Source organism: Hyaena hyaena, unplaced genomic scaffold (genome assembly GCF_003009895.1).
Source record: "Hyaena hyaena isolate Hyena2069 unplaced genomic scaffold, ASM300989v1 scaffold_38, whole genome shotgun sequence".
In the NCBI taxonomy this organism is placed as follows: Eukaryota; Metazoa; Chordata; class Mammalia; order Carnivora; family Hyaenidae; genus Hyaena; species Hyaena hyaena.
Window position 1 is genome coordinate 5,641,631 of NW_024080670.1, and position 24,981 is coordinate 5,666,611.

The 24,981-nt window shown below is 47.7% G+C and overlaps 1 protein-coding gene across 3 annotated transcripts in view; it reads right to left on the reverse strand.

Moving 5' to 3' along the window:
* Nucleotides 1-10,102, reverse strand: part of MVB12B (multivesicular body subunit 12B) — a 192,179-nt gene extending 182,077 nt beyond the window's left edge. For all 3 annotated transcript variants that reach the window (XM_039229628.1, XM_039229627.1, XM_039229629.1), the window contains exon 1: nt 9,951-10,102. In XM_039229628.1, coding sequence (XP_039085559.1) covers nt 9,951-10,025 — 75 coding nt within the window. In that variant the 5' untranslated portion in view covers nt 10,026-10,102. The remainder of the gene's footprint in view (nt 1-9,950) is intronic.
* Nucleotides 10,103-24,981: the final 14,879 nt, after the last annotated feature.

Here is a 24,981-nt window from a genome sequence, read left to right on the forward strand (position 1 = left end):
GACCACCCCTAATCTCAAAACTCTAACTGCACACAAAACACACTAACACACCTCTACTACATACGTACAGCGCTTTGCAGTTCTCAAAAAGCTGTCTCAGGCTCCTCCTCGGTTGATGATCAGACCAAACCTGGGAGGCGGCTGGGTCTTACGACCCCTACTTTAGAAAAGACAAAACTGAGGCCCACAGTGGTCAGAAGCCATGAACCTGGCAGCTGGCAGACGGGAAGGGGACATCTAGTCCTCCTTCCCAGGTCTGGTCTGCTTTCCGTGACACTGTGCCGACAGAGACCAACATCCCATCTGAGACCTGATTGAGAAAGCAGTTTCAACACTAATTATCTTTAAAAATGCCAAAGCTCTTTTCTCCAGCCATAGCCCAGTAAGTGAAGCAAGGGGGAGGAAAGTACAGAAAGATAAAAGTAACATGGGATTAATTTTCCTCACACCTCAGTTTCAAGATTCAACATTTCCCTCATAAATAATTTACAACAATAAAAATGAGCTAAGGCCATGTTTGTGTAGGACGGAGGTAAATTTAGGCCTAATGAGGGAGATCCAAGCACTGCACAGGAGGGAATAGGTTGATGTATAGCACCGTGCGTGCGCAATCGACAGCACACAGGGGCTCCATTACCAACTGGAAGTCGCGAGGCCAACCGGGAGGAGGTGGGGGAGCAATCTGGGGAAACTCCTACCATCCCAGCTGTGGCTGCAAGGAAAGTCTCTACAGGGAAAACCGAAAGTTGGCCAGTGTTTTAGGTGACAACACAACGGAGGCGGAGATTTCTCAGAGCTGTAAGACTGAACCAACCTGAAACTAAGTCAGTTCTCGGTAAATGCCAGGGGACGAGTGCAGGTGGTGATGCCGCCTGGGAGTCCTGTCTGCACGTGGGCACAGGGAGCCTGCAGTGGCAACAATGACCTTGAGCTAGTGCTCCCAGTGTAACCTTGCAGGTCATTTGGCCCCAATCCCCATTCCAGTCTTTACTCCGGGTGCGTGGCCAGCCTCCGCTACGTCATTTCCAAGGCTGAGGGCTACAGAGCTTTACCCCGGGCAGCTATTCCTGTGTCTACCTCAAGAGGATTTCCCCACCAGGCAGGAGAGTGTGTGTGAATGTGTGTGTGTGTGTGTGTGTGTTGCATGTACATATGGGGGCGACATGGGATCAGTTAGAGTGAGGTGTGTTTTCCGGAGGAAAATCCAGGAGGAGTTCGTTTTTCCATGTCGTGCCTGATGAATACAATGCAACAAGGCTGGGTAGGAGAAGATCCGCCTCCCGCTTCTGCCTGCAATGCTGCAAACAGTGCCTGGAGAAGGCCCCGACGCCCAGCCCTGCAGCACCTTGGCAATGCTGTCATCTCAGGTTCACAGAGAAATGAACTTTAACTATAAAGCCTCTCATACAGACAGCACACTGCTCCCTTGTAGCTGATCAAAGAATTACTACAACAGTGTGCTTAATCCCTAAAAGTCAGCAGTGCTGGGCTTAACTGATGCTGAATATTGTTTCTGAATCAAAGGCGTGCCTCCCGGCCCCAGTCTGGGAGAAAACTAAGCTACTGTATCACAGTTGAAAACTCAGGGGAACTTTGATATCATCTCTGTTTAATTTCCCCGGCCCTGTGAGCCTGGGGTTTATCTCGTTTTATCAACTCCTGTACTGAAATAAAAACCCAACCAACAGCTCAGACTTCTCTCCACAGAGGCCCTTCTAGCGGCGGGGGGGCAAAAACTGCAGGGGGGGTTGGGGCGCTGCCATCAAAGGAGGTGCAGCGGGAACCTGGACTTGGCCTCCCTGCCTCAGTGAGGAAGGCCAGCTCAGAAGCCGCACCAGCGCACCAAGGGCTGAAGGCATGACTTGCACACAACTTTTGAGGAAAGTAATTTCAAAGGGGGGGGCAGGTTAAACTGGGCTACTGTAATTGAAATGACAAAACCAGTGGATTAATTAAATCCCTACAGAAGGATGACCTCGCAATCAGCTTGCCTGAAATCCAAAGTCAAGGGCACAAAAGACATAAACTGCCCACATCCACCAGCTTGCAGGGCTGGGGAAGAGAAGTGGATAAATATTTCACCTGGCCATGGGAACCTGACCAATAGCAGGGTGGAGACGGAGAGCAGGCCATCTCCCAATAAAAGCTGCTGCTGTGCCCACCGTGGGGCGGCTCTTTGCCTGCTTCCCAGTGGCAGCGGTGGTCTATAAGACCCGAGGCCCCCTTGCTGCCCCCTGATTACTGGCATCTTGCTGCTAACAACTCTTCAGCAGGTGCAGAAGGACACGGCCCCATTTCCCACACGAGGGAGCCACGGCCAGGCTCCGCCAATGCACACCAAACACACACAGATACACAAATGGGGCTGTCTCCATGTAGCTAAGGTGCGGAGACCTACCTCCTTAGGAGATGAGAGGCTGAGGTCTGAGTCCATGCAGTCCACCCAAGCAAATGGCCAGCCGGCTTTTAGAACTATTCCTGGAGGACAGTGCACAGGCTGGGAGGTGGAAGCTCAGAATGGCATCCTTGTACCTCCTGCACTTTGGTCTGGACCACTTACCTGGTCAGAAGCCAAATCACCCTGACCAACACTGTTGAATATGGTCAGGTGGTAACAAGCCACAGGCCACTGGGAAGGCTGTTAAGATATTAGGAAACTAAGGCAAATATTTTTCTAAGCTCTCCTAGATAGCAAAGAATTTCCCAGGTAGGGAAACTAACAATGGCGAGTACTTCCTTTTCCCCAGTAAAGGCCCCCGTTACTTCTAATAAAAGAATCTGGTGTATAAATGTATCCATTCTATGGGACTTATGCCTAGATTCATATTAACAGTTTGTATACCAAACAGATTTTCCACAAACCCTGTGATATGGGGCCTGGGGTTCAGGTTCCTGCAGCTCATATAGTGCAATGTTAGATCCCGGAATTCCCTCTCCAAAAATAAATCCAGGGTCAAGTTCTACAGCATTGCTGTAGCCAAAGCCCTGCCTGTTATGGGCCCAACTCTGCAAAACCAGGGAGCCCAGTGCTGGGGGCAGGGAGCAGTCTCCAGTACACTGTGAGCCCCACTCCAACCAGCCCACAAATGAGGGTCAGCCCTGCCCATTCCCATCAAGTTTTGGTGCCCGATTGTCCCCTGGACAGAAGGAAGAGTGAGGACCCCCAACGGAAGGCAGAGGCTCTACAAATGAAGCCATCCCAGGAAGACCCAAGAGAAATGATCTCTTGCTGTTGAGTGACACAAGGTCAGTCACACCCTCACCCGATGGCCAGTGCCTACAGAATAAAAATGCTGGTATGTCACCTCAACACCAAGCAAATGAGTTCTCAAGCCAGAATCATCAGAACAGCTGGCTTCAGGTCAGCCAGGCATGTCCCACACTACCAACCTCTTCTCTGACTTTCAGACATTTGGTCATCTAACCATTCTACCTGTGTGCTGGTGCCTTCCAAAATACCTCCCTCCAACCGCCCAAACTTTTCTCCTGAGACTCAGAGGTAGGTGTCTAGTGTCCTGCTGGCTATCATCACCATATGTTCTGGCTGAACATGCCATCCTCCCCATGAAGAACCTCCCACACTCCCAGTACCCAGCAGGACCTGGCACACAGCAGGAAGCACCCAAACATTCATGGAGGGCCTTTGTGCTAAGCACTGAGGGAGGGGATGCAATGATAATGGTTGAAAATCCAACATTCTGGAGGAAGGATTCTCAAACTCTAGCCTGAGTCACCTGGAGAGTTTGCTAAAACAGACACTCTTGAACCCACACCCAGAGATACTGATTCAGTAAGTGTAGGATGGGGCCTGGGAAGCTGCATTTCTAACAAGCTCCAGGTGACAAACAGCTGCTGGTCCACAATCTGAACTTTGAACAAGACAGCAGGTGCTCATTAGATGTTTGATGAATGAATGAATGAACAGAAGAAAAAAAAACAACAACCCAAAACCCTGAAGGCAATTATCCCTGGGGAAGAGCCTCAGAATGAGTCCCTCAGCTTCTCCCTCCCCAGACAGGTCAGCCAAGAGCACCTAGCTCTTCCCCTGACACCCACCCCACCATTCAAAATCTAGGTCACATCTCCCGTTCTCCCCAAACCTTCCCCGATTGCCTATACACACAGCTGCTGTTGCTGAGAATCCTGATGTTCACCAACAACATGGTCTTAGCACACACAGCTGCACACACGCATGTATGCACACACAGAAACACACAGCCTTGCCTCCCAGAAGGTTTAGTACACCTTCCCTAGTAGAACATTAGTTGTTCAAAGGTGTTACGTCCACCCAGCGCCTAGCTCATGATGGGTGCTCAATACATGGACTATGGGTGGGTGGGAGAGTGGATGGATGGATGAATCAGGTTCCTACCATCCTCTCAAAACTGCCCATGGGTTTCACTGAATTAAGGTGGGCACATAAAGCAGCAAGGGCAACGACAAGAGCAGACCCGCGGGCCCCTTCTGATGAGAGCGCCACGCTGGGCATGGGTGAGCCCAGGACACGCACACCTCCAGGGACAGGCAGCGCTCCCAGCAGCTCCAGAAGTGGTTGTGACTCAGCCCAAGCCAGCTGGATGAGGGCCTGGCAGAGGCCAGGGCGCCTCCAGGCTGGCTGCACAGAAGACTCCCTAAGGGGGTTGTAAAAACCACAGCTGCCCATGCCAACCCCCAGGTTCTGCTTTAATTGGGTTGGGCTGGGCCCGGGACTGGACGATGCACAGCCCAGGCGAAGTGACACTGTGCTGGGTGGTACAGTGATGAAAAAGACGAGGCCACCACCCGCGGAGCTCGCACGCCCCAGGGAAAATCCCAAAAGAAAGGGATTGCAAATGAGGGAACACTTCCTTCTGCATGGTGGGTCAGGGAGATGTGAGCGAAGAGCCTGAGCTCTAGCTGGCCTCTGGAAAGAGAGGGGGAGCAGAGCAGTGAAGGTACTATGGGCAAGAGCCGTGGAATCAGCAGCGGCGTGAACAAACAGACCACTCGGGGACCTATGGGTGGCAGAATGACGCTGAAACAAGCTTCTGAAATGCTTAAACAAACAAACAGTTAAAAGCCCTCGTTCCTCTGCTACTTCTAAGGTTTAACCAATGATGCAAGGCTTCAGGAAGGAAGGAAGGAAGGGATTTGAAAGTCTTTTGTTCCTATTTCCCCTCCTGTAACTGAATGCTTCTCAAACCTCCGCCAATTCCTGCAGAGACCACCGAAGGCCGGGTGGGGGGGGGGGGGCCCCTTACAGTATCAGCTCAGGGTGGGAATGAGAAGCAAAGCAGAGCAACGGACAGGATGCAAGCTCTGGACTCAAGAGGGACCTGAGCTTGAATCCCGGCTCCTACACTTATAACTGTGTGACCACAGCCAAATTAGCTGAGCTGGGCCTAAGATTCCTCCCCATCAGACCTAGAATGACAGATAATATTTCCTTCACAGGGTTGTGTCATGTAAAGAACCTATAGAACTTGGATCAAGAGAAACAATCAACAGAGTGGAAAAGACAACGTACGGAATGGAAGCAAGTATTTTCAAATCACATATCCAATAAGGAGGTAAAATCCAAATCTATACAGAACTCTCACAATTGACAACAACAAAAGCCAAATATTTGATGGGAAAAACAGGCAAGGGACTTGAATAGACCTTTCTCCAAAGGGGATCTCCAAATGGCCAACAAGCATATGAAAAGATGTTCAATATCACTAATCATTAGGGGAATGCAAACCAAAGTCACACTGAGCCTCATACCCACTGGGATGGTTACTATCAAAAGCCTAAAAATTAGTGTTGGCGACAACTCAGAAAACTGGAACCCTGGTGCACTGGTTGCTGGGAATGGAAATGTAGCCACTGAGGAAACCAGTAAGGTGATTCCTCAAAAAATTAAAAACAGGGGCACCTGGGTGGCTCACCTGGTTAAGCTTCTGGCTTCGGCTCAGGTCACCATCTCACGGTTCGTGAGTGTGAGCCCCACATCGGGCTCTGTGCTGGTGATACAGAGCCTACTTGGGATTCTCTCTCTCTCTCTCTCTCTCTCTCTCTCTCTGCCCGTCCCCACCTGTGCTCTCTCTCTCAAAATAAATAAATAAACTTGATCTCTGTACACCCACATTCCCAATGGCATTATTCACAAGAGCCTAAAGGTAGAAGCAATTCAGGGGTCCACAGACAGATGAATGGGTAAGCAAAACGCAGTATATACATGCAATGCATAGAACTCCGCTTAAAGAGGAAAGAAATTCTGACATCTGCCGCAACGTGAATGAACCTTGAAGACATTTTGCAGAGTGAAATGAGCCAGTCATAGAAAGACAAATACTATATAATTCCACACGTGTGATGTTCCTAGATTAGTCAGATTCATAGAAACAGAACGTAGAATGGTCGTTGCCAGAAGCTGGGGGAGAGGAAAGGGAAGCTGTTTAATGAGTACAGAGTTCTGCAAGATGAAAAACTTCCAGAGATGAGCTGCATGACAATGTGAATGTACTTAATGCCACTGATTTGTACACTTGAAAACGATTAGGAAGGTGCATTTTGTTATATGTGTTGTACAATTAAAAAGAAAAAACACACAGCATCCAAGACTGCGGTTTTGAAGTTTCCAGAAGCAGAAACACAACTCCACGTTTCTTACTAAACACACAGATCCTGGGGCCCTTTCCCCAGATATTCCGTTTGGAGGTCTGGGCATGAGGCCCTGGAATCTGCATTTTCATAAACATTTTCGGGTTACTTAGCACGCTAAGAATTCATTTACTCCGCTGTCGTTCTAAAGGATCAAGGAATATTTTTTTGAGTATTTTGCTTTTGCTGATATCTGTTTAAAAACAACAATTATGTCTGTGTGCATGTGTGTGTACAGAAAGATCCCCTGTATATGGAAGGATTATAACCACAGCGCAACAAGATGGTTCTCAGTCCTGGGGGAGACAGGCGCTACGAAGCTGGAGCACGTGACTCCGGGGCTCCAGGCCCAGGGCCTCTCACATTTCCACCAGCACAACTTCACATCTCACCAGAAAGATGTCAGGTAAACCAAACACATGCCCCCAGGATGTCCCCAACAAGGGAGGCAATGTCAAGTACACCCCGCAGCGGCTCTGCCTCCCAAGCAGCAGAGGAGAGGAGGTCTGACATAGGCAACCTCATTGCAAACAGCGCAGACGATGCAGGGAAACCACAATTCCCAAGGGCAGCCCAGCAAGAAGGCCAGAAGGCCAGCAAGAGCCAGTGGGGCCAGAAAATGTTGGCCAGGAAAACGCTGGCCAGGGAGGGCCTCCAAGAGCGCGAGAACAGCCTGGGAGAGGCAGTTCACTCAAGGACCGGAGGCCTCCCCTCCCACAACCCAACCCAACTAGCAAAGGAGATTCTGTTCATTCAACCGCAGCCAACTAAATACAGTGTTCTCGGCCCACCACATCCAGCCATGTAGTCATTTGTTATCTTCATCATCATAATAGCACCTTTGACATTGCCCATGCTTGGCTCCGACACTATCATTACTTTCCAGTGTGGCAAGGATGTCGCTCTTTGAGGGGGAAGCACAGAGCCCTTCCAACCTGCTAAGGCGGAGGGGCCCAGGGCTTCTAGATTCTGATGCCCCCAGAAGCCGATCTGCCATGAAACTGAGAGCAATGAACCTTCAGCCACCCCTACCCTTTACCCCTTCCAAGGCCCTGAGGAAGTACCCAGCAATGTGTTCACATGACTGTGTGGTTTTGTAAAATGTACAACAGCAAGATATTCTTGTGTTCTTTTTCTTATAACCCCTCCCGCCTCCAAATCGTCTAAGTGATGGACCCAGAAAACGAGGGTCTGCCTTTGGAGTCCACCTAAATTTAGTGAGGACTCCCGCAACCCTCTGGAGTGCCACATGCATCCACATACATTAACTCATTCAGCCTTATGGGGTAGGTTTTATTCCTAAGCCACTTTTACGTGTGAGGAAATTGGAACTCAGAAGGTTCTGTGAGGTTCCATGACCTGCCTAGGGTCACCGGGATTGCAGGAGGTAAACTGAGACTCAAATCCAAACCCCTAAATCCAAGCCCTGTGTTCTTCCTACTCTACCATCCCTTCCTGAGTGCCCTCAGGAGAGCTAAATAGTAACTACAAACAGAAAGGCACTCTAAAGAAGAAAACATGAAGCTCTTCTGATTCATAAGTCAATGAACACTTAATAATAACCAATAACTTTTACTGACCACTTGCCCCGTGGCAGGCACAGAACTCAATGCTTCTCTTGCAATATTTCATTCACCGCTCACCATAATCCCAGGAGATACCTATGATCATGAGCCTCACTCTACAGATGAGGAAACAGAGGCTCAGAAAAGTTCATTACTTTACCCAAGAACACACAGTAATTAGGAAAGCCAAGGATGAAGCTGACGTCTAATCCTAAAGCCCTTGCGTTTAGCCATGGTGCGCGGCTCCAGCTGGAAGAGGGGGGAGCCTGCCAGAGGGAGGAGGCAGGCAGGAAAAATGCCTGCAGCATAAATCAGGAGTGTGGCCTAAGTAAGAGCTGGAAGGAAGGGATGAAAGATGCTCATTAGAGAAGATGATTCTGGGCTCAAATGAACCGGTAATTGACATGTCAACCGCCTCACATGGGTTTTGGTGCCGAGGTCCCAGCAGAGGCCCCATCTCTCTGAGGCTCCATTTAAATATTCTCTACATGGCCCAATATCTCACAGCACCTCAACAATTTCCAGGGAGTCAGAAAGGTGTCACCTGTGTGCTGTAACTAACCTTCTGAGGACCCTGAGCTTTTTGGTTTGTCTAGGTTTCTGCAGAACTTATCCCCTAACTTTTTTCTAAGGCTTCTCTGGTGCAGCTGATAAGGCTTTTTTTTTTTTTTTTTTTTNTTTTTTTTTTTTTTTTTTTTTTGGCCTGGTTAAAACAAGATGAGATCCAGCCAGCTGTCGAGAAATGTACAATGAGATTATACTGAGAAGGAACCACCAGAGACAAAGGCCCCTAAAGAGTCGCTGGCCTGTTGCCTTTTGCGGCAGAAATCTGTTCTTGGGTGGGGGTGGGGAGCAGAGAAGGGGCAACAGACATTTATTTGCCTTTTGCCTCCTGGGGCCTTCCTCTGTGTCTCGCTGAAGAGACTGGGGAGAAGCAGGGGACCGAAGAGTCACATCTTTAGTGGTGAGAGAGGCTGATAACTTAGGAAGAGTTGCCTGTTGGGAACAAAGAGGACAAAGATGCTCATAGGTCTGCCCTCTTCACTTGGGCCTGTCGCCGGGGGTCTGATGTCCCCTGGTCCTAAGCCATAGCTCTTGTCCCAGCCCCTGTCTCACTTAGGCTGGGGTCCTTGTGGGGGTGCTCATCAACATAGCCAGCACACTTCCAGGATGGGTACTCTGGGTCTTGGGTGCCCGCTCCGGGCACCTCACCTTTAGACAGGTGCCCTGGCATTTGGGTGTCCTCTCTGCTGTGCCCAGGTCACAGATGAGGCCGCACCCCAAGTGATGCTCAAGGCTCAGGGGCAAGTTGGTCTGCACCCACGTGACCACAGAGAGCTGGACCCCAGGCCGGGCCAGTGAAACCAATGTCCGCAGTCCGTGCAGGTGGCCGCGGCGGCCTGGGCACAGGTGGGCCGCCTCACCTCTCACCTGGGCGGCTGTGGCTCTCGGAGACCCTCACCTGCCCGGCCCTGGGGGCGCTGCTGCCACTCGGGTCCCCGAGCTCCCTGCCGCCTGTCCGCTGCAAGGCCAAGCCGGGGCTCGGGAAGCCGCGGCGCGCGCGGGCCCGGGCAGAGGCCGCCGGGCCTGTCCCCGCGGCGGGCCGGGCACGGAGCCCGCAGGCCTCGGCGCGGCCCGGCTCCGCCCGTCCGCCCGCCCCTCGGCCCGGGGCCCGCGCCCGCCCGCCCGCCCGCCCGCCGGGGCAGCAGGGCCGGCTCGGCCGAGCCTCCGCGGCGCCCGGCCCACCCGGCCTCACTTAACTGTTCCCCGCTGGGGCGGCGGCGGCTGCGGCGGCGGCGGGTCCCGGCTCCGTCTCACGCAGAAGCAGCTTCTCATCGCCCGGGCGGCGCGGGAGGGGCCGGGCCCGGGGCCCAGGCGGCGGGGCCGGCGCCGCAGCTCGAGCGCGAGCCTCACCGGGGAGCGGCGGCGGCGGCGGCGGCGGCGGCAGGGGCGGGGCGCGGCCTGGCGACGGCGGCGGCGACAACGGCGGCGGCGGCTCCCTCGGCGGGTCGGGCTCCGGGCCTGCTGGCTCCGGGGGAGGCGCCGGGCGCCCGAGGCTGGCTCGGACGGGAGGAGGGAGCGGGAGCCCTCGCGTCCGAAGCCCGCGCCGCCGCCGCCGCCCCGGCCGGCACCCCGCCTCCCCCCGGCCTCCCCCACGGCCCAGCCCGCTAGCCCCCCGGCTCTGGCCTCCAGGAGCCGGCGGGTGGCCCCCCAGCCCGGCCTCACAGCCCCGGGAGCCCCAGGCCTCTAGGAGCCTGGGCACTAGTTACCCACTCCGCCAAGCTGTTCTCTTCTCTTCCAGGGCCCCTGCTGCCCACTCAGCTCTCCTAGGCCTCAATGTATCAGTCCTTCAGCACAGCCTTAGAACCCTGGACGCCCCCAGGCCTCTTGGCGCCTTAGATGAACACCACACACACACACACACACACACACACACACACACACACACACACACACGTTGTCCTCTAGTAGGGACACCCAGCCCTCCTAGGCTTTAGTGAACTCCAGGCCATTGCTTCAACTCAGCTCACTCCAGTTCAGGAGACCCCACTGTCCCCAAAGACCTAATCCAAGCTTAGGCCCCGGACTCCACTGAAAACAGGCCTCTCAAAATGATCCCAATCCCCCAGCAATTCTCTGCCTCCACTTTATGCTGGGCAAAAGATCTACCCACAGAGGCCCAGAACCAGGATCATGGGAAGTATCTAGAGGGAGAGGTTTACAGAAGCAATGCCCTACATGGGAAAAGGTAAAGGCCACAGGGTAAGACTGGATGAGGAGTGGGGTCCAGAGCTTAACTCTCAGCTAGAATGGCTGGTACCAAAGACAGCAGCAGACTCCAAACACATCCTTAACCAAAAATGTCCTACGCAGCCCCAGAGGCTGGTGTGCCGTTTGAAAGAATTGTGGTCAGAAGGCTGGAGCCTTTAGAGCTAAGGACCATGCAAAGAGTGACTGGCATCCATTTGCTAATACATCAAGTCTAATTTTCACACATTCTAGGCTTTTCTAAACAGAATTGGCTGCCGGGGAAAATGTCTTGTGGGCAAACCAGGCAAGTGTGTGCATTCCAAGCGTCTGTCTCAGAAATGCCACTGGTTCAGACGGTTTTACAGACAAGCTCTTTCAAACCATTAAGGATCAGACAATCCCTCCATTATTTAAACTTACACAGAGGGGCGCCTGGGTGGCTCAGTCGGTTAAGTGTCCGACTTTGGCTCAGGTCATGATCTCACGGTTCGTGAGTTTGAACCCTGTGTCGGACTCTGTGCTGACAGCATAGAACCTGCCTCAGATCCTCCATCCCCACCCTCTCCCTCCCTTGCTCGCTCTCTCATTTTTAAAAAAATACACATTAAAAATTTTTTAAATAAAAAAACTTACACAGAAAAAAAGCAAAAACATCCCATTTCACTTCCCAAATTTAGCCTAATTCTGATACCAAAATCTGACAGAGATTACACAAAAAAGGAGAACTGCAGATCAGTACAGAACACTGGTCTCCAGATCATTTAATATGAGTTGTTTGAAAAAGAGGCCCTGTAGTCAAATAACTTGAAAAAGAGCTGCACGCCATTTATAGTCTACCTTTTGGAGAACCCACGTAAGTATTAGTAAAGTCCCCGTGAAGTCCAGGGATACAGGTGTCCTGTTTCGAAGGGGCACATGCACCCCAATGTTTATAGCAGCACTATCAACAATAGCCAAAGTATGGAAAGAGTCCAAATGTCCCATCGATGGATGAATGGATAAAGAGGATATGGTATGTATATACAATGGAGTATAACTCGGCAATCAAAAAGAATGAAATCCTGCCATTTGCAACCACATGGATGGAACTAGAGAGTATTATGCTAAGTGAAATTACTCAGAGAAAGACGAATATTATATGACTTCACCCATATGAGGCTTTTAAGACACAGAACAGAGGAACATAAGGGAAGGGAAGCAAAAATAATATAAAAACCAGGTGGAGGACAGAACTTAAGAGACTCTTGAATATGGAAAACAGAGGGTTACTGGAGGGATTGTGGAAGGGGGAGGGGCTAAATGGGCAAGAAGCATTAAGGAATCTACTCCTGAAATCATTGTTGCACTATATGCTAACTGACTTGGATATAAATTTTAAAAATAAATTAAAAAAAAAAGTCCCTGTGAAGTAAAGAAAGTGAGCATTTCTCAAACTAATCTGAGCCAGAACCACCTTTTCAAAGTTCATTCTAATATGTGAATCACTACTATAAATCAACCTACTTATAAACATCATATGTAATCATCGTAAAGCTACTGAACCCAGTGTTAGCAATCTGAGCCCAAGTTAGTGGAAAACAAGTCAAAATCCACTATGATCAAGCAAGATTTACTCCAAAAGTACAAGAAAAAATCCAGCATCAGGGAGTCTAGAAATCCACTGCATTGTTAAAGAAAAGGAAATCACAGGATATTTCAACAAGACGGATGCTTTAAAAGTATTCGATAAACTTCAACACCAATTATGAATTTTTAACACCTCTTCATAAACTTAAGCTTCTTAACATGATAAGATGTATTTATCAGAGTCATCGACACCATACTTAATGGTGACACACTAAAGGTATTCTCATTTAAGTCAGAAAGAAAACAAGGATGCCTGCTATCACTGCTACAAACCAAAGCCAATGAAATAAGATAAGAAAAATAAATAAGAAATACAAGTATTGCATAGGAAAAGACAAAATTTATATTACCTATTCATGATTTAAGTGTATACCTGAAAACAAAAATTGAGGAGAAGCAGTCAAAAATCTAAACATTTTGGTAAAATGGCTAGTTATAAGATAAACACTGGGGCGCCTGGGGGGCTCAGTCAGTTAAGCGTCCAACTTCAGCTCAGGTCGTGATCTTGTGGTCTGTGGGTTCAACCCCTGCACCAGGCTCTGTGCTGACAGCTCAGAGCCTGGAGCCTACTTCAGATCCTATGTATCCCTCTTTTCTGCCCCTTCCCTGCTCATGCTCTGTCTCTGTCTGTCTCTCAAAAATAAATAAATATTTAAAAAGTTTAAAAAAAAAAGATAAACACTGAAATCAATTGCTTTCCTGTTATAGAAGAAGACTTCTTTTCCATTCAGAAGAATTTCTGTGTTCTTTTTGGCTTTGGCTGATTGCAGAGAGCAAGTATTTCTGTGTTCTCTACCATGTGGCAAGTGGACCTATTTCTGATGCAGAGAGATACTACTGTCCAGCACTGTCTGCTACGATCGAGGTAAGTCCATCCAGTCCAAGGGGAAATATTATAGAAAGCCTATTTGGCTACAGATCAAAAGCTACATTTTCCTGTCAATTTCCAGGACGTTTATCTCCTATGTCTCTTTCCTGTATCTATGCCTCAATTTCTTCCAAAATCAGAAGAGGAAAAGAGGTATTTTTTATAGGATCCCCTAAATACAGCACTGAATACCAGTGATTTCCACATAGATAGTATGATTTTTTTCCTGAAAAAAATCACATTCACATTAATAAGCCATACTATAAAATACCGGGCTTTAGCCTTAACAAGAAATGGCAAGGCCATAGAAAGAAAACTATAAAACCTTACTGAAAAACAAAAGTCTTTAATAAAAGGAAAAACATAACAAATCCTTGGGGAAGAAGTCTTAATATTGCAAAGATGTCATATCTCCCCTAACTCAATGTATAAATTTAGTGGAATCGAAATTAAAGAACCAATATGATTTGGGGTGGGGTGCAATGGAACATGACAAAATTATTTTAAAACTGATCTTGAGGGGAGCCTGGGTAGCTCAGTCAGTTAAGTGTCTAACTCTTGATTTTGGCTAAAGTCATGATCTCCTGGTTCGTGAGATTGAGCCCCACGTTGGGCTCTGTGCTGATGGCGTGGAGCCTGGTTGGGATTCTGTCTCTTCCTCTCTCTCTGCCCTTCCCCTGCTCTCACATGCTCTCTCTCTCTCTCTCAAAATAAACAAATAAACATTTAAAAAAAAAAAAACCCTGATCTTGATAAATATGGAAATATATGCAGAAAAATTTTGAAACTGAATATTACATTTCTTATAAGAATATTAATACCAATGAATATAAAATAAAGTGTAAAACATACATTATAACTCATATTTCATGTTATATATTAGTATTATATTAACTCATATTTTAATATCTGTTAGCACAGCACTAATATTGGTTATCAAACATATTAAAATATAACATAAAACTTCAGTAAATAAAACTGTGGGCCACTAGTGTAGGAACACACACTTTTATAATATATTGAGTCCCCTGTTTATGAATGTTTTGTTTATCCACTGATACATTTCTATTTTCCTAATCCTTCACTCCAAACCATATTATCTTGCCCAGACGACTTCAATAACTTCAATACCATCCTCACCAGTCTCCCGGCTTTACCTCCATTCAAACAATGGAAAACAGCAACTAGAGTGATCATTAAAATAATAATAATAATAATAATAAAACAGCAAGTCACTCCCTTTCTTAAGGCCCTCCGAAGACCTTCCATAGGACAAAATAAACTCAAATGCTCCAGCGTGACTGACAAGATTTCGTGCTCTCTGGATTTCCCCTGGCCCTCCATCTTCTCAGCTGCTCTAGCCATACTGGTTTCCTTTTAGATCTTTAAACACGAAAGCATTTTCTTCCCTGGGAGGCTGCACCTTGAGCACTCCTCCTCACCACCTCCATAGGGCCTGGGCCCTTCTCATCTGTAAACTCTCAGTTTAAATGCCACCTCTTTGGAGGCCTTCACTGGTCATCCAAATAGCTTCCTATTATATTCATACCACATCCGCTCATTTCCCACTTGCCCCTCATCACAATTTGTAGCTATTTCCTATTTGTCTACCTTTTCAATTCTCAGTCTCCCCACCAGACTAAAAGCTCCATCATGGTATCTGTTCATCAAGCCTAAATGTGCCCCCCATACTAGCCTCTCAATAAACATTTGTTTAATACATAGATGTGTCAACATTTAATATGTGCATACCCTCTGTCCATGCCTAATAATTATCCAGAGCAAACAATCAGGCAAGTGCACACAGATGTATGTTCAAGGATAATTATTTCAGCATTGCTTATAATCAGAAAATATTGGCTATATCCTAAATGTCCAGCATTAGAAGACTGAATCATTAGAAAAAAGAAAGCTGTGCTGACGTAGACATACACCATGGTATTTTTATGTTAAGGAAGACAAAAAACCAAAACGGGGTATAGAACAGAATGCATTTATTCTATAAGCCCGTTAATTTTATGTGTATTTATAAATATTTATATGTGTTAAAATACATTAGACACTTGGAAAACGTATACCAAACATTAATAGTTTAACAGTGGCTACATGTAAGGGGAGGATAGAGATTTTCACTTCCTATTTTAGCATGTCTATATATTTTGGCATCTTAGGAATATGGACAGAAATTACAGGACACCCAACCAATGGCAGCTTGAACAACAGGCATTTATATTGCTGGCCAGGAGTCATCCATTTTCAGTCTTCCTGTTATAGGAGAATGAAGGCAGTAAGAGCGCATGTCCCTCCATCCTTCGCTGACATCCTCAGGCGGTTGTCTTTTACGCTCAGACTTGTTGCCTCGTGGGCACAGAATGGTGCCCGCAGCTTCAGACGTCCTGGCCTCCTCCTTCATAGCACGAAGGCGGACAGGGAGCAAACTCTTTCCCAGAAACTCCCCAGCAAACCTGGTTAGATCCCATGGGCCAGGAATGGGCCACAGGGCCACTTTCAACTGGAAGGGAGGCTGGGAAATTGGCTTTGTCGATCAGCTCACCTCCTGAGGCTGGGCTTATTGACAAGGCCATTTAAAATCACTATTCCCTTGGAAACCAGTGTAGAAGTTCCTCCGAAGATTAAAGATAGAACCAGCATGTGATCCAGCAATCCCACTTCCAGGTACATATCCAAACGGAATGAACATAAGATCTCAAAGAGACACCTCACTCCCACATTCACTGCAGCATTATTTACAAAAGCCAAGACATAGAAATAAACTATGAGTGGATAAAGTCTGACACACACAAACACACACACACACGCACACACACGCACGCAGAGGAATATTATTCAGCCATTAAAAAGGAGTCCCTGCCACTTGTGACAGCATGGACAAGCCAGGAGGACAGTATGCTACATAAAATAAGTCCGAGGGGCGCCTGGGGGGCTCAGTCGGTTAAGTGTCTGACTTCGGCTCAGGTCATGATCTCATGGTTCGTGAGTTCAAGCCCCGTTGTCAGGCTCTGTGCTGACAGCTCAGAGCCTGGATCCTGCCTCGGATTCTGTGTCTCCCTCTCTCTCTGCCCCTCCCCTGCTCATATTCTGTCTTTTTTCTCTCTCTCTCTAAAAATAAGTAAATATTTTAAAAAAAGAAATAAGCCAGACAGAGAAAGGCAAATACTGTGTAAGTTCACCTACATGAGGAATCTAAAAAATGAAACTGATAGAAACAGAGTGCACATTAGTGGCTGCCAGGGACACTGGGGGCAGGGGTAGGAGACAGGTGAGAGTGGTCAAAGGGTACAAACTTCCAGTGACAAGATGATCAAGTTCTGGGGATCTAATGTACAGCCTGGTGACCACAGTTAAATAACACTGTATTGCATACTTAAAAGTTGCTAAGGAAGTGGATCTTAAAAGTTCTCGCTGCACACACAAATGCTAAGTACGGGAGATGACGGGTGTGTTGACCAACCTTACAGTAGTGATCATTTCACAACACATATGTAAATCAAATCATCACATTGTATACCTTAAACTCACACAATTTATGTTGATTGTATTTCAGCAAATCTGGGAAAAGATAAAAAAAAATAAAGTAAAAAATGATCACTGTTTTCCTTATCAGGGAGGAAGACAATTAAGATTTTTTTTTAACATTTTAATAATGAATATCATCAGGAAAGAAAAAAGTCAGTGTATTTCAGACACGATGAGATCCTAGAGGGTGGTCAATGAAGTGTGGCCAACAGTTTGGGGAGCAGGTCTTCACTGCTTAGCGGGCCTTGAGCACACAGGCCCAAGCATGCACTCAGCCTCCTGAACTTGAGATTCCCCACTGCTCACTTCTGTCCTCTTTGCCCCCTCCCTTAGTGCACTCCCAATTAATAAATACATCATTACTCCTTGGGCTATTTTCTGGCATTGATCTGTGGGAACTAGAACGGATTGACTCTGCTTTAAGGGAGCAAGGGAGAAATCTCATCTGTGTATCAGTCTTGCTAGCTGAACAGAACTCTGCCCTGACCTGCACAGTTTTTGATCTGGTCTGTGCTCTCAGATTGAGCACAGACGCCTGGAGGAGCAGAAGGCAGGCGGGTGGGCTGAACGCATTTGCAGGACAGGGGTGCACATGTGGCCGGCTCTCTTTCACAGAGTTTGACGGTAAGGATAGGAAAAATAAACCCAGAACGACCGCAAACAGTGCCTTTGAAACTCAGAAGCCATAACCACGTGCAGAACTGCTTTTATTACACAGGGGCCCCACAGAATGACAGACCCAAACTGTGATTCTTTCAGTACGCTTCCTGGTCAAGAGGAGCTTGCTCCGGAGAGCTGGCACAAAGAAGGCACTCAAGAACAGCCGCTTCCTTTCCTTTAGACTGGAGGCTTCAGGAGGGCAGGCACCTTAGCAGTGTTGTAGATCTTTTCCCGCCACGCCATGACACGGCAGGTACTCAACAAATATTTCTTGAATGAACAGTGTCATTCTCAATGGCAGTTAGAAATCATGACAATTTCAGGGTGCCTGGGTGGCTCAGTCAGTTAAGTGTCTGACATTGGCTCAGGTCATGATCTCACGGTTCGTGGGTTCAAATCCTGCATGGGGCTCTGTGCTGACAGCTTGGAGCCTGGAGCCTGCTTCAGATTCTGTCTCCCCCTCTCTCTGTCCCTCCCCTGCTCATGCTCTGTCTCTCTCTATCTCAAAAATAAATAAAACATTAAAAAAAATTTTTTTAAAGAAATCATGACAATTTCCATTCAGAGGCATTTCCCCTGTGCCAGGCACTGGGCTCGACTCTCCTGCGTAAATTATTGTACTCAATACTGACTTGGATCCCGTGATGCAGGAATTGTGATCCCCATATGACAGCTATGGAAATTGGGGCTTCCTAAGTCACACGGTGATTAAGTGGAGTCAGAGGTCATATCAGATAAAGGGCTAGTATCCAAGATCTATAAGGAACTCACCAAACTCCACACCCAAAAAACAAACAATCCAGTGAAGAAATGGGCAGAAGACATGAGCAGACACTTCTCCAAAGAGGACATCCAGATGGCCAACAGACACATGAAACGATGCTCGGCATCCCTCCTCATCAGGGAAATACAAATCAAAACCACACTGAGATACCATCTCACGCCAGTCAGAGTGGCTAAAATGAGCAAATCAGAGGAGTCTAGATGCTGGCGAGGATGTGGAGAAACAGGCACCCTCCTACACTGTTGGTGGGAATGTAAACTGGTACAGCCCCTCTGGAAAACAGTATGGAGATTCCTCAAAAAATTCACAATGGACCCCCTATGACCCAGCAATAGCACTGCTAGGAATTTACCCAAGGGATACAGGAGTGCTGATGCATAGGGACACATGTACTCCAATGTTCATAGCAGCATTCTCAACAATACCCAAAACATGGAAAGAGCCTAAGTGTTCATCAACTGACGAATGGATCAAGAAGATGTGGTTTATCTATACAATGGACTACTACATGGCAATGAGAAAGAATGAAATCTGGCCACGTGTAGCAACATGGATGGACCTTGAGGGTGTTATGCTTAGCGAAATAAGTCAGGCAGAGAAGGACAGACACCATATGTTTGCACATATAGGTGGATTAGGAGGAACTTAACGGAGGACCATAGGGGAGAAGAAGGGGCAAAATAGTGGGGGAGAGGGAGGGAGGCAAACCATGAGAGACCCTTGACTGCCGAGAACTGAGGGCTGATGGGGTGGGGGGGAGGGGAAGGAGGGTGATGGGCATGGAGAAGGGCACTTGTGGGGATGAGCACTGGGTGTTATATGGAAACCAACCTGACAATAAACTATTAAAAAAAAAAAGTGGGGTCAGAGGCATCAAACTCCAAATCGAATGCTTGTAGCTTCACTAGACACAATTCTTGAACAGGATTCCCCAGAGCCCTGGAGAACATTCTGGTGGATGGCATCCTACTCTTTCATGGAGAGTGCTTGTTTCTTCAATCCCTCACGCAGAGTCCTGGTTTGGCTTCTGGATTTAGAGAGTCAGTTTCCCCCTCAAGATGTGTACACAGTCCGGAGGAGATTCAGATTTTGTTGCTAACGATCATCTGGTTGTCAGCAACGAAAATGCACTCCAGCTTAGGTAAGAAAGAGAATTTGTGGAACAAACAGGAATTCTCATGGAAACAGTCACAAGGCAGGAAAATTCTGAGGGCTTTTCCAGGGTCACATGGCCTCCTGTTACTCCCTCTCCTTGTGTGTCTGCATCTGTTTTTCACCCTTTCTAACAGAGCTCTTTTCTCTTCTCCCTGGTTCACAATCTAACATGGCTGCCACAATGGCACCATCAGTCAGCTACATATCATGTAGTTATAGTGATCTGAGACATAGACAAGTGTCTCTAAGCTCTAATTCCAGACTTATGGGGAGAAAATTCTAATTCCCAACTAGTGGGCAGGTCTACCCTGAACCAAATCAACTGGACACAGGGGAGGGTCGCATCTGTTTACCCATGTGCCAGGCACTGTCACCTACAAATATTTCTTGCCATCTGTAGCTTGTCTTCTTATTCTCTTAATGCCATGGATTTTTAATAGTGAAATTTGAGAATTCACAGTCAAGGAGTTTCTGTTTTTTGTTTGTTTTGGGGTTTACTTTGTACCATTTCTTCCTTGAAGTACTAAGCCTTGGTTTTAAGGAGGGGAGAAGCTAGGGTTGAGGCGCTGGAAGGAATTACCAAGGCATAAACACTTTGGGTAATCTTCTAAAATATTTATCAACAACACAGGTATTACATTATAGTGTGAAGCAATCTGCCCAAGGGTATCGATAACATATGGTCAAAGTGCTATTGTAACAGAAAGAAAAGAAATACTCATTCTTCCAGGAAGAGGCTACAGAGAGAAAGGATGTGGTCCTTGAAGAATGTAGAGCCGTCACCAGGCAGGCAAAGGAAGTAAGCTGTGTGAATACGCAGAGAGGAAGGTGAGGGGTAGCTGGAGCTGCAGGGTACTTGGCTGGAGGGATGAAGGTGAGGTTAAGAGGTGGCCCAGGGCCTGCTGGAAGGACCAGCCATCCCTGGCTGAAGGACAGCGTTGGAAGATGTACATCCCAGGGCATGTGGGTGGCTCAGTCAGTTGAGCATCTGGCTCTTGACTTCAGCTCAGGTCATGATCTCACGGTTCGTGAGATCAAGCCCTGTGTCAGGCTCCACGTTGATAGCACAGAGCCTGCTTGGGATTGTCTCTCTCCCTCTGCCCTTCTCCCTACTCACATGTTCTCTCTCTCTCTCTCTCTCTCTCTCTCTCTCTCTCCCCCTCTCTCTGTCTCCTCTCTCTCTCAAAACAAATAAATGAACTTAAAGAAAGCCTTTAAAAAAAAAAAAAGATATACACCCCACAGAATCTCATATCCAAAAAACGGTTTTAAATACCAGCCTTGTACTGCTGACTCCCAACTTTGACTCGAGCCCCGTCCTCTTCCCTGAACTGCAAACTTTTTTATCCAACAGCCTACCCAACACGCCCCACTGCATGTCTCGTGGGCATGTCCCGCGTAACACTCGTGATTGCTCCTGACCGCGCCTTCCAGACCCACTCCTCCCTCCATCTGCTCCATCTCGCCTGTTAGAAACTCTATCTTTCCAGTTGCTCAGCCAAAAACCTGGGAACCATCTTTGCCTCCTCTCTTTCCCGGATACCTCACATCCAGTATCTCAGCCTCAAGGCTCAAGGCAGCCAGCAGGGTCTGGCCAGTGAGTGCCAAGTTTCTTCCTATCAGTGTGGGAAAAGACAGAGCACGCTCCATTTGAAGAAAAGGGGGGATTGGGGCACAAGAAGGAGGTCCTCTAGGCAGAAAGGACGTGCTCAAAGGACACACAAGAAGGAGGTCTTGTGTGCAGAGGAGAGGTTGGAGTGGGGGGTCAGTCTGACTGGAAAGGGCAAGTGTAGTAAGACTGGAGAAGCAGGTGGGGTCCAGCCAGCTCCTGTAGGTCCTAACAAGGCTTCTCTGGCCCCCCAGCTCCCCCTGCCCCTCCCTGGCCTGTCTCCAGGCACCAGGGCATGTGACTGCTCCCCCTGCATTTCCCCAGACTTCTGCCCTTTGCCTGTGTGGCCACCCTTGGCACTTGGCATCCTGGATCCTAAACCTCCGTGTCTGGCTCCGGGCATCGGCTGCTTTTGTTCACTCAGCCCTGTAGCCTCCGAGCATCAGTTCATGGACCAGTGCCTGTCAATGAGGCAGGAAATGCAAGGAGGGGAACGGGAGAAATAAAGACAATGTGGCATTATACAAGCAGAACTGCATTTCCGTCTGTAAGTTATGACATCACAGGAAGGTGGCGGGACACCCAGAGGGGGAGCACAATGTTGAGAATGCTCTGGCTTAAAATTTAGGCTACAGGGTAAGCACAGAATTTATCTTGGCAGCCCTACCCAAGGGGAAAGACACCTCAAACAGGTAAGCAGTTATTACCACAAGAGGCCTGTATGGCTACCAATTGAGAGGGGCAGAGTGTGAGTGCTAAGATATCACTTCAGGAAAAGAAGACAAACAGTGATTTCAGATGTGACTCCCAAATTGAAAGTTTTGAGGGTGACTCTGAGTGAAAAGTGGTAATTTGCCTCAAGCACCTTCTCACACAGCAACTTGGAACAGTTACACAGTAGATCACGGCACGGATTCATTTATTTAACGATGATAAAAGGGTCTCACGGGCAAGTCCAGAAAGACAACGAACATATATCATTAGTGCATACAGGGCTAGAGTGACTATGCATGTGTGTGGTACACATGATCTGTGTTGTCAACTGTCTTTCCTATGAAAACAATGTTCTGGGAGCCCGGATGGCTCAGTCAGTTGGGCGTCCGACTTCAGCTCAGGTCATGATTTCAAGGTTTGTGAGTTTGAGCCCACATCAGCACTTTGGATCCCCTGTCCCCCTCTCTCTCTGCTCCTCCCCTGCTCGCTCTCTCAAAAATAAATAAACATTAAAAAAAAGAATGTTCTTTATTGTGATATTTCCTTCTGACTTACAAATATTAAGATGCCCTTTATTTTATGAAATAAAGTGACAGTATGCACTTATGAGACAAAATAACTCTTGTTAGTTTCCAGATTCGTTTTTGGAACTTACAAATCCATGATCCCAAAGCCTGGGAATCAGGGCTTCCCTGATTAAAAATTTGGTTTTGAAATCTTGGCTCCAGCTTTGACCTGAGCCAGATGCAACTTTCAGTGATTTTTTTGGTTTTGTTTCATTTTGTTGTTGTTGTTTTGTTCCAGGAGGTAAAATCTGCCCAGCATTAAGGGCCACGAGTGACAAATTCAAAAGAGGAGAAAGCTGGGCTACAATTTCAGAACCTCTTCACAGTTGGGATTCCTGATGCTCACGGTTCACTTTTTTCTTGCAGTCACCGCAAGTGCTAACTTGAAATACAAATCAGATTCTATTACTCTCTGTGGCAGAGGCTGTTGGGAGCTCTCCGTGTATCTGTGAGCTCTTCTGTGTGTTTCCTGCCCCCTACGGTTAGCTTGGCCATGTGACTACTTCTGGCCAATGGGATGTGAGCAGCGCCATTTGCATTACTTCAGGCTATGGTGGATAAGATCTGGTGTGCCTTTCCCCCTCTCTCTCCTCCTTCTACCTGTCCCTAGGAAGATGACATATGGTGACCTGGAAGATACAAGATAATGGAGCTACAAAATGGAGGCAGCCTGAGCTCCTGAGCTGCCATTGAGAGGAAATCCTCCAAACGCAGAGATGACTGCTACTTAAGGGAAAAGTAAACGTCTGTGGTGGAAAGCCACTGAGATTTTAGGGTTTATCTGTTACTGCAGCACAGCCTGTCCTACTCTGACTGACAAACCACCTAACCTGACACAGTGGCTAAAATACCTGCCAGTGCCTTTTCATTACATTCGGACAAAATCCTACCATCGTTTCCTTGGCCTACAAAGGCCCTCACATACCTCCTCATGTCCCTCTCGTGGCCCCTGCTCCGACATTCACTATGTTCTAGCCACACCAGCCTTCCAAGGACGCCCCAACATGCTCATTCCCACCAGCAATTCTTTTGCTTGGAATATTCCGCTGCCAGCTCTTACTCCCTCTTGACATTTCCCTCACCCTAAAAGGAGCAGAGAAGACTTCCGTTTTTTGTTTGTTTGTTTGTTTGTTTGGTCTTTATCTTTTTTTTTTTTTTTTTTTTACAAATAGTTTATTGTCAAATTAGTTTCCACATAACACCCAGTGCTCATCCCCACAAGTGCCCTCCTCCATGCCCATCCCCTCCCCCCCCACACACACACACACCCATCAGTCCCTCAGTTTTTGTCAGCATTCAAGAGTCTCTCATGGTTTGCCAGAGAAGACTTCCTTGATCACCTAAGTTGAAAGGTGTCACTCTGTCTCGCCATGTTTTATTTTCACCCTGGCATTTATCACTCCCTGGTGATTTTCGTTGGTCTGGTTTTCATCTTGTTTGTCTCGCTTACTGCTGAATCCCCAGTGCCTAGCCAAGAGCCCCGGGGAGAGCTGGGGCTCAGTATGTGTTTGCTCCACAGATGGATAAACAAACAGATGACACAGTACTGTGGCCTTGGAGTGGTCTACTACTCCTGTGGTTTACCACAGTACTGTGGTCTACCCAAGGAGTACACTGTGCCTAGCAAGCAACCGAACAGGGGTCCTGTTGTCCAATGCTGTGCCACAAACCTTCCCCAAACAGTGGCGTCTGGTAACAGGAGCCATTTACTTTGCTCATGAATCTAGGGATGACTGGGTTCTGCTAGGTATTCTCACTTGGGGGTCTCTCATGAGGGTGTATTCAGAAGGTGACTGGGGTCAGGCTCATTCTAACGACCTCTCCACTAACATGTCTGGCTCCTAGGATGCCGAGAAGACTCAAAACATTTGGGGTTTATTCAACTGACCAACTTGGTGACTTTAGGCAGGTTACTTAATCTCTCTGAGAATATATATATATATTCTCTTTTATATATATAAAAAAGAAGCAGGATGGGGCACCTGGGTGGCTCAGTCAGTTTAGCATCCAACTTTTGCTTTTGGCTTCGGTCATGATCTCACATCTCAAGAGCTCGAGTCCCACATCAGGCTCTGCACTGACAGTGTGGAGCCTGCTTGGGATCTTCTCTCTCCTTCTCTCTCTGCCCTTCCCCTGCTCATATGCTCCCTCTCAAACTAAACAAATAAACATTAAAAATATATTTAAGGGGCACCTGGGTGGCTCAGTCGGTTAAGCATCTGACTTCAGCTCAGGTCATGATCTCACGGTTCGTGGGTTGGAGCCCCACGGCGGACTCTATACTGACAGCTCAGAGCCTGGAGCCTGCTTCAGGTTCTGTGTCTCCTTCTCTCTCTGCCCCTCCCCTGCTCATGCTCTGTCTCTCACTCAAAAAATAAAAAATAAACAGTGAAAAAATTTCTTAAACATGTATTTAAACTAGGAAAAGAAGTAATAATAACACCTACTTTTTATGTGATACCTACCATGTTCCAGGCACCATATATGCGAAACTCTTTGCATGCCTGTCTCCCATAATCCTT